General features: G+C 37.0%; 1 protein-coding gene across 4 annotated transcripts in view; it reads left to right on the forward strand.

Moving 5' to 3' along the window:
- The window catches only part of ASAP2 (ArfGAP with SH3 domain, ankyrin repeat and PH domain 2), an 88,044-nt gene extending 77,541 nt beyond the window's left edge, over positions 1-10,503 (forward strand). For all 4 annotated transcript variants that reach the window (XM_085217987.1, XM_085217988.1, XM_085217990.1 and 1 more), the window contains 5 exons: positions 816-984; positions 2,602-2,669; positions 3,440-3,549; positions 6,768-6,890; positions 7,835-10,503. In XM_085217987.1, coding sequence (XP_085074113.1) covers positions 816-984; positions 2,602-2,669; positions 3,440-3,549; positions 6,768-6,890; positions 7,835-7,909 — 545 coding nt within the window. In that variant the 3' untranslated portion in view covers positions 7,910-10,503. The remainder of the gene's footprint in view (positions 1-815; positions 985-2,601; positions 2,670-3,439; positions 3,550-6,767; positions 6,891-7,834) is intronic.
- Positions 10,504-10,722: the final 219 nt, after the last annotated feature.

Consider the following 10,722-nt stretch of genomic DNA (forward strand, 5'->3'; position numbering starts at 1 on the left):
TGTAGCTTTGGCCTATCGTTCCCATCCAGTGACTTCGTATGAGCCGTCTTCTCCGACGTTCCAGTGAGGACTGTATGGTGTATTGCAGGGTCAACAGGAAATAGCACTTTACTATTAGAGCTAAAGAGCTTTCCACCTGTATGTATAGGTTTAATGATGCATTTCTCATTGGTGACTTGTAAAGATGAAGTGTTTGATGTAAGCCTAGGGCTCCAAGCTTCCACCTCTCCACCACTGTGCTCAGTTCTTGCAGAACGTAGGAATGCAAAGAGATGTCTTCATGCATCACCAACTGCTGCTGTGGTGGTTTCAAGAATTCAATAGAAATTTTAATTCACTGCTAAACCTACTGTGAAGTTTCTTTGACTACATGTTGTCATAACAGGATTTTAAAAGAAGTTCCTCTGAACAGAATTTCTCAGATATTCACTCAGTTATTTTTCCATAAAAATCAAACCGAAGGTCTTGATTGAGCAAACAGTATTCAGTTAAATATAGTCATATTCTTGAAAATATTAGATCAGAATGACTTTGTTAAGACACAAGAATTTTCTGTTTGTACTTTAACGCTTTGTTGAATGGAAGTACTTGTGAGCTCTCTGATCTTGACTAGGTGAAACTAAAGGTAAGCCTCATTCCAGAGAGGTCTTCCTTCCAATGGAAGGATTGCTTTATGTTTAAATTGTTGATTACAAGTAGTATTTATCTGTGATAGAGATAAATGCTGTAACAGGAAAACCTATGGATGAGAATCCAAGAGACAAAATGGTAAATCGAAGTCTAATTCCTTTTCACTGTCTAACTTCTTTCTGTAGACGTGCTTTCTCCTGCACCACCGCCTCCAGTGGCAAAGACAGCCAGCATTATGGAAGCTTTGAACCAGCAGTCTAAACAGCAACCAGCTCCTCCACAAACTAAGCCAACCCCGCCACCTCTGCCCCCACAACCTCCTAGTAGAGTTTCTCAAAGAAAGCCTATTCCTGGGTAATTGATGCCATTTTAGTATTTAATGCATATATTTCATAATTATTATTAACTTTTCAATTATGTGGCATATAATATGAAAGTCTTCTAAAAGGCACACACCTTTTAGATGTGTTGTAAAGTATGTGAATGAACAGAGGACAGATACTAAAGGAAGTTGCATTACGAGGATTCCCACAGTAAAAACAGACTAGTGATTTAATATTGGATGACTTGCATAATATCTGCAGAATGATTACCCTTCTTGGAAGTAAGAAGCCATGAAGAATAATCAGTTTCTAGTTTTCTTATAACAAAGAAGAGATAAGAGGATATTATGTCTGATTATGTCATTTGTTGTTCACATGCTTGTTGTTTGTTCAGTTCCATTCAGTATTTTCATTCATGGTGGAAGTAGACCTGGAGTAGAAAATATTCAGATTTGCAGGAAACAAAGTTAGAAGGGACCCTTGTCGTGCTGAATGGGATTATATTCAAAGTAGCCCTGAAAAATGGCTGTAGTAGTCTAGGGAGAGGAAGGATGTTATTTATTAAGCAACACTTGGTACTGAGGAACAATCAGCTACAAAAACAGACTAAGGAGAATGGCAAAGTGTGGTTGAACAGAAATCCTTTAGAGGAAGAATCTGCAAAGACATAATGAGTCACAAATAAAAGTTAGTCAGAAGACTTAGGAATGAATCCTTCCAACTGTCTCAACGTCAGTGACCCCTCATCTGGAGTACTCTATTCAGTATTAGGTATTGAAGTAAAATAAATACACAAAGTACTGAGGCTGAAGCCAGGGGAGATCAGTAAGATAATGAGAAGTCTAGAAAATATGGCTGTTAAGATAAAAGTTTGAAAGAAATGAGAGTCTCATCTTCTAAAAGAGAAATTGTAGCACAGATACAAGTCTTCAAATATATGCAACACACTGGATGATGTCATTCCTTTTTATGTTTCAGGGAGGCTCTGAAAATAACATTGTGGTTTAAATTGTAGCAAGAATAATTTAGATGCTAGGGAAAGCTTTCCAAAAGAAAGCACAGTGGAATGTTACCAAATTTTCTAGGAATTTTTTTGATTCTCTGCCACTGAAAATTTGGCAGGATATAGCCTGTACAAACATAAATAGTTATAGAAGCATGTATACGTATATATGTCTGTGTGAGATAATATGTAGGGGTGATGCTTTGTGACGAGAGATAAACGACCTTTGACCTTCGTTTCTAGACCTCTGATTGTATACAACATGTTAAGTAAAAGGGAGAAGCAACTTGAAGTTTGCTATAATGTAGACCATATATAATGATATATATTGTTAATGAATTGCACCGAAGAACATTAAAAAGCAATGGAATGAACTTCAGAACTTAAGAAAAGATCAGCTCTACACAAACTGCACAAATGGAACCTAAAATTACTCTTCTACCTTACATTTGTAGCTGAAATGCAGCTAATCGTTGGCTTGCTCAAAAATAAGGAAGCAAACTAATATTTTAAAATTAAAATACCAGTCACCAAAATGAACTGATGATATCACAGAACTTTATAATTTGAAAAATATCTTGGATTCTTGTGGTTGGTGTTCTTGTTTGTTTCTTAAATGGAAGAATTTCTTACTTTTTTGAATAGGTCTGAGAAGCCATCTGGCTTAAGTAACAAGGGGCAGTCTAGAGGACTTGGGGCTCTACAACAAACTGGTAATTATGGTTTATAGATTTATTTTGCTGCAGTTAGTTATTATTATTTACAATGTAATGGGGCCAGTTATTTCATTTATTTTGTGCATTTACACAGTACCAGCATTCTTGTTTATTTTCTTGATTGTGTAGGCCTCAATGCTTAAAGCTATTCTGCATGAATAGAGCAATATTTTAGCAACTGTTTTAGGGCACTGCAATAAAATATTGAAAGTTTGCATGGATTCTGTGGTGATTTTAGTGGAATTTCTCCTGCCCAATATCCTTTTCCTCTGTATGTTTTCTGTTTATTGGTTGTTACTGTGATAACAACACAGTGAGAATTTGCTAGTCATTATCTGCCATTATCGTTAGAAGTTTCCCGTGAAGGAACTGCATCTTGATGAAGATGGCCTTGATTAAGCAAGGAAAGTTCTAACAGCATGCAGTTTGTAATGAATGTGTGGAGAAATGAAAAAATTGGTTCTGGTCTTATCTATTTTGTAGTTGTTTGGGTTTTTTTGTAACATATCTGCAATATTAAATGTCTTGCAACACTAAAAAAATCTTAAGTAACTGTACTTGCAAAAAAAATAAATCTTTTTGGTAAAGAAGATTGTAGAAAAATTATATTTTGTTTTTGTAGAAAGATGAAATACATGTAGTATATAAAATTCTTTGTATCCTCCAATTGAGGATGATTCGATTTTAATTTGCATTATTGTTTTTCCTTTTTTAAAAATATTTTTTAAAGCATGCCTAAAATTTAATTGTTTTACTTACCTTACCAGCAGGAGAATCGTCTTCTGTATGTGAAATTCCAGTAACACAGACTGGTTCTACAACAAATACTTTGGCACAGATCCAGCCACCAGCACCAATGCCAAGGAAATCCCAAATAGTAAGTAGACAGTGTGGGTTTGAACTTCATTAAATTTTCCACGCACTATCAAACACACTCCTGAGATTAATAATCTGTCCTGCTAGGAGGAAAGTTTGTGAACCATGAAAAATACAAAACCTGTATCCCCTGTTCAGTGTGTGACCTCTGGTAGATATTCAGGAAAACCTTGCCTCTCTTGCATTTCCTAAGTGATGGTCAGTTATTTTTAATTAAAAAGAATACCAACAAAAAAACAAGGTGTAAACCAACGACAGAGCTTGGATTCTTTGCTTGTATCTGAACGTGACCCACACCACGTGTAAAATTTATGGGTTATTGAGGGTAGATGAGCTTGACAAGTGTACAGTAGTAAGTCATTTGTAAGTCACTTATAACTTGATTCTTAAACTTCAGGGAAGTGGTAAGGGAGGGTTTTTGCTTTCTTTTATAATGGAAGTAGATATAATTATTTACCTAAGTACCTAAGTACGTCAAGTTTGATTTCAGACTAGACTAGTCAGAGCCAGGTTCAAAAGAAGAAAAACTGGATCTTTGGTGAATTAGTTATCTTTACAACTCTCTGTCATGCTGACTATAGACAAAGGACAAAATAGAGATCCCATGCTCTTGAGGTGCTCTTTGTGACAAGGCCTGGGCTGTTTTATACTTTAAATTCTGTGTAGGAACATGGTTCATAATAGCCTGAGAGGTGGGAGGTGTGGTGTTTCGGTCTCCAGAACTGTGTTATTAAGGGGATATATTCTTTCTTCAGTGCTCTGTCTCTCCATTCATTTTTCCTTAACCATGTCCGTTGAAATAGTAACTCTCCAGGACAGACTTCATTGTGTTCATGTGCATAGTCTTGCACATTTGTTTGGTGCTCCTAGAACTCCTACTAGCTTTTGTCATCTGATAATATGAAAAAAACTACAGAGACATCTGGAATTCATCTTGCATTAGTTGGTATTGCAAAATCTTCTGTTTTCTTGCCTCTCCCTCTCTTGTTTAACCAAGTTAGTGTCTGTCTTGCATCAAAATAACTTAGACCACAATAAAATTTAATGGTCTGGTTAGTGAGAAATGGAGTAGCTATTCCTTTTGCTTATATGCACTAAGGGAATTGCTGTTTCTGTAAAGCTGTTAAACTCTGATCCCAATTTCTTTTGTGTGTTTTGAGATTCAGATGTGAGCACTGGATGCATCCATTTAGCACACCTGATAATTCTGAAACAGCTCCCTACCTGGCTTTCTACATAAATTAAGGTCGTAGTAGTCCTGTATCTTGTTCACTCCTTTTCTCTTTCATAGACAAATTGCTATATTTTTGTGTGGAAGGGCTGTCCTGGCTGGTGTTTGGAAACAGTCTGTCTCTACTCACTGGTTAATATTAGTTGCATGTAATGAGGAACATGTCTGACTCCACATAACTCCAGGGCACCAGTAGGCTGAATTTTTTGTCACTGAGAAAATCAACTGGAAAATATTCTTCTGTCATAAGACAAAGAAGTAAGGGAAACCTGGCTCAGGTTGTATGCTAGTTAAGGTGCTTTAGCTAAATCAATCTAGCCAAAGCATCTTAGCTGAGATTTAGTCAAGGGCCCCCTCAGCTAAAGAGCTTTAGCTAGATCAGTCTAGCTAAAGCACTTGACTAAATCACTCCATTTGGCCTTATACTTCAATATTTTTTGCTATGTCTGCCAGAGAATACAGAAGCTAGCCCAGATTTAGGAAACGATTGCAGAAGTACTCCTTGAGTAAAGAAAAAGGTCTGGTTACACATATGTGTGCAGCCCAGTGGCTCCTATAAGGCATTTGACCAATAGCCTGTTTTTCATTTAGAAAGTTCCTGATGCAGCATTTTTTTCAATGTAAACTTCTTGAAAACATTGTAGACATATGGAAAACTTTCCTGGAGGATGTCAGCCTCATGGGAATGGAGATTTATTTTAATTCCTTTGACATCCAAAGAACAAGAAATACTTGGAATTACAACCCTTTAAAGTTGGTCATTATGTCACTGTTGTACTGATGTGAAACTTTTTCCTCTTGACAAAGTTGGTTGTGGTTCAAACTGTAACTTGGCTGAGATGGAGCAAAATCATCGTGATGCAGTGCAAGGCTGCATCTCCGTGGGGTATGCACACAAACAGAGCCTAAGGATGTGTCTCATCTCTCTAAACTCATTTAGTTTATACTAAAATGCAAATGGATGCTTGTGGATGAAGTCTTTTCTCCCAAGTTTCCTGTTCCATGGCTGACCTAAGCAGAGACTGGGACAAGTTCCTGGGGCACTCCAGGATGGTGGTGAGACTCACTTTTCCTTGCCCCATCTGGAGCCTCTGTCCCAAACATGCACTGCATGAACATCTCTCTCTTGACTTAAATGGCAGTTGCAGATCTGCTCTGGCATCTTAAGGTAGAAATGAAAGACTTTTGGTGACTGAGGCTGGAGAAACTGGAGGAATGGGTAGATTGATACCAGAAAGCTTATGCTGTGCTATTTATCCTGCACCTCCCCACTCCTTGCACGGAAATCACTATGAGCATAGCATTAGTGTTGATCTGCAACAGGAATTGAAAGCAAATGCAAGCAGCTGTAGGTGGCACAGGATGGGAACAGGCCAAGTTGCACCGAGAGAGGCATGAGATTAGGGTGGTGGATACTGTGATGCTAAGAAAAAACAATTTCAGCATGGTTTCAAACAAGTCATTACTAGGATTGGAATCCTACTGCAATACTGAAATATTGAAACTCCCTAATAAACAGTGAACTTTCCAATTGGAAAACCACTCCTGTGGCTTGCAGTCTTTAGCACTAGAGAGAGCCTGAAGGTATTCTGGAGAATTTATAGATTGAATTTAAGGGTTTAGTAAATTAGAAAAGGGCATATTGATACGTGACTCAGACCTCACAGCACTCATGGTGTAGCTGCACTCATGGTGTTGCACTTGATTGATCAGTGCATATTTGGAGTAAAGTCGTGCTTGCTGCAGTGATGTAGAGCTCTGAAGGCTGGCTTGGATGAGCTGGAATGGAAGATTACAAAGGGAAAGCTGGCCCACACTGATGGCATAGAGGTTCTGAAAGGCTTTGGAGTAAAAGAGTAAGAGATCTAGCTGAACTCTAACCTATGAAAAATAACTGTACCATTTCTGCTGCTTTCTTTAAATCAAGTCTAAGTCTGCTTTGACTCTTCCATGCTTGTTATTTACATTTCCTTATTTTTACATTTCAGTCAAAAACTAAACCCAAAAGAGTGAAAGCAATTTATAACTGTGTAGCTGATAACCCAGATGAGCTAACTTTTTCAGAAGGAGATATCATTGTAGTTGATGGTGAAGAAGATCAGGAGTGGTGGGTGAGTATTTTGTGTTTCCTGTCAACATACTTTAAAAGAAATACATGAAATGCAGACGTTAATTCTGACTTCAAAAGATTCCTGTTGTGTTTCCAAATAAGAGAAGTTTCATCTCATGAAAGCCCTATTCCAGGTGTTTCTTCTGTTCAAAAATTAAGCTTCAGATAAATCTTTAGCTTTTCATTCAGGAAAAAAAAAGTTTGATTAGTAGGGTACCCAGTATGTGTAACTAAGGAAATTCTTGGGTTGGTGTCAGTAACTTAAGAATCTACAACTATTTTGTATTCCTTGAAGATGCCCTATGGTGGTCCTCGGGAGACAGCTTTTTGTTGTCCTGATGCTTTAGCTGACTGAAATTGAGAAGTGGTCTATCCTGTGTGCTGGGAAACCAGCTCAACTATTTGCACTCCAGAGCTGCATCAGCTGAAGGAGTCTTGGAAAATTGTTGTGTGTGAAAACACTTGCCTTAGCCTGATTGTTAGCTAGCAGAGAATAGAATCCCATATTGCATCTAAATTGGCAATAATGCTGTACCTAAGTACATACAGATTCATGTAAAACCCCAAATGCTTGAGATTTATTGAAGCTTAATCCATTCTTTTTACCTACTGCTAAGAGGAGAAAGCAAGAGCAAACATAGACTGAGCTGCCAGGCATTCCAGAATGATCTGAAATGGCGCAGTAGAGGTTCTGCATTATGAGGTGTTGTTTTCAAAAAGATGAATAAAACAGAATTTGGGGGAAAAAAAAGTTTATAGCTGAATAACAAATGCATCCTGTTGGTCTGAGTTTTCTCATGATATTTCCTTGTCTTTGGCAAAAGGAGAAAAAAAGATGTAGGAAGAGACTTGTCATACTTCAGGCAGGAAGGTCACTGGTGTTCATTTTGGTGATATTGTAATTCCTTTTTGAGATTAACTTCAAAAATATCTGAACTCTTGCAGATTGGTCATATTGATGGAGATCCAAGTCGGAAAGGAGCCTTCCCTGTATCATTTGTGCACTTTATTGTTGACTAAATTGCTACTGATAAGTGGAGACATTTCTCATTACCAGCGGTCACAGAAATAAGTTTTGCTCTGTTTCATTTCATCTACCTATCTGCAGACACCTTGCCAGAACACTGCCCAAGTCCTAGGTACTGTAGCTTACTTTTTTATTACCATTGTTCTGATTTTGGGACTTTTAGAACTTTTTTCTATGTGAAAACTTCTCATTATCAGTTTACACTTAAAAAAAAAACAAAAACAAAAAAACAAAACCACACACACAAAAAACCCTCTTCCTGTATTTTTTTAAGGTGAACTGAAAAGCTTTAACAATCAAAATCCATGTAAATATGTGAACATCACAACATGAAGAATGTTCTTTTTAAGTCACTCACTGTTACTTTATTCTCCCTTTTTAACTTGACAATACCACACTTCAGTGTTGCTTCCCCAATCAAGGAAATTGTGTGCATTTGTAACAGGGCAGTGAATTCATCCAATTCTCAATACAGTTTGAAGTATTTTGAACCAAAACACGCAAGCTGCTGCTTAGTTCTAAAGTGAACTCATTCAGCATCTTGTCATAGTGGCTGTCATCCAGGATATCATCTATTGCAGAAGAAACAATTCTAACTAGGTGTCTTTGGCCAGGTAAAAGTGAAAAAAGTATTTCAGTTTACCACAGGAGAAACTTCTTTCTTTCAGAATGGATGTAGATATTTGCTTAAAGTTATCTGAAATCTGTGTTAGTCGTTGAACTTTCTAGGTCTGATTTTGTGAGCTTGAGACTTATTTTTCTAGGCTGCACGTGTGTGGAACCTGTTTTTCGAATGTTCTTTGTGTATGTTACATCCATTTTGGTCATTTAATGTGACTACTGCTGGTTAACTAAACTGTGGCAATATTACTGAGTTATGCATTAACTCAAGGATATGAAAACTGCACTTCCTGAAATGTACTTAACCATGATGATGGATTGCAGAACATTTCTTACACTTGTATCATTATAGTGGTTAGGCTTTTTGTTTGTTTGTTTGTTTTGGAATTTCTTAACGTGTTCACACAGAACGTATTTGGTGGAAGACTTAGATAACTATCCTTGGTTAGTAAGGTCTCTGACACCTCACAAGTACAGTACATTACGTTCTATTTTATGACAATTTGTGTGCCACTACCTTGCAAACAGTAATAGTTTGCTAACTCACTCTGTATTTATATAATATACCCACGTATATGGTAGCTACACTGTTGTTAAATTTGTTTTACTGATTTGTGAACAAAGGCTAGGCTATTGATAATTCCCAGTTGGCTGATGGAAAGCACCAATACAACTCAGGTGTCGTTTTGGTGTTGGTATGTTCTGGGATTGTACCAGTGATTGCTTTTATGCTATAGAAGCAACTGGTAGCATACAGTAAGAAAAATCCATGTCTAGGTCACATTGGCTTTGACCACATTTTGTGAATATTCTCTCTAGATTTATCGAGAGAACTTCAAATTTCTGACAAGTGTTGTTTAAATTTAGCCATTTTACATGGAACAGAATGGAAAACAAGCCACTGCATGTACTTATTTGGAGAAAAATCACATATCACAAAGTGCTGGGAGAGCAACACTGATCTTACCTTGTATCGCTTTTCCTGAACGGTCCAATGGTCAATAGCCTCTCAAACGTGTGGGTACAGCCAGTATACACATAACTTTCATTTTCTTGATGCTGTTGCTGCAGTTTAAATGGGGAACAAACTGGAATGTTTCAAGATATTTTTTTTGTTGCAAGTTGAAGCAAATTAGTCTGTATTTTCAAAGTTCCCAGTAAAATGATAGAGTAATAGTTTAGCACTACAGTTCTATTCACTTACTGAATTTCAGTTTGCAACACTATTTTGTATGTTTCTATCCCTGATAGAGTCTAGAGAGTAAATGGGCATATTATTTTGCACAGATCTCCTAATGTACAGTATTTTTAACACAGAATCTTATAGTGTACAACTCGTAAAGTTTAAACAATGATGCAAATTTTCCTTGGGCTCTGCTAGAAGAGGAACACACTTTAAAATTAGTCACAGTCCTGTTCACCAGTCACTTAGGAAGCCTTTAGACTACACTGTAATAGCACTAGCTGTGCAGACTGTTAAAATGTTGAGGACCAATTAAGCAGCTAAGCAAAATTTATCCCTAGATTTTCAACATTTCTCAAAGTTTGCTTTTCCTCTGGCAGAGGAAGAAGAAATTCTAGAGCCTGTAGATATCTATCTATTTATAATATAAAATTTAGAATTTTAAGTCCAAAATCTTGGCATATTTCATACAGCTTTTCAAATCCGATCAAAATAATGATTCAAAAAAACTGTTAATAGACTATTAGGTTGCTGTGTTAACTGTTTAAAAAGGAGCAAAGGACACTTAAAAATGCAGCTTAGAATGCTATGAGATGTATAATATTCAATTCAGTGGTTTTTATTTTGTTTAGTTGCAGAGCAACTGTATATATTGTATAACCGAAAATCAACTCTTATTTTCAATGTCCTGGATGCAGTGATTTATAATTAGAGCATGATTAATAAATTTTACTCTTGTTAACCAGTCAAACATCTGGAGAAATAAAACTACTTTTAAAATCACATGGGCTATTTTCTCTCTGTATCGCTTACACAATATCGTTCTTTGTGTAAAATAAGAATCATAGAATCACGAGATCATCTAGTCCAACCATCCTCCCACTCCCATTGCTACCATAAACACTGAACCATATCTCACAGCTCCTCATCCAGATGCCTCTTGAAGCTGCCAGGGATGGCGACTCCACCACCTCCCTGGGCAGCCATTCCAGTGCCTGAGAG

Source organism: Meleagris gallopavo, chromosome 2 (assembly GCF_905368555.1).
Source record: "Meleagris gallopavo chromosome 2, MGAL_WU_HG_1.1, whole genome shotgun sequence".
Classification (NCBI taxonomy): domain Eukaryota; kingdom Metazoa; phylum Chordata; class Aves; order Galliformes; family Phasianidae; genus Meleagris; species Meleagris gallopavo.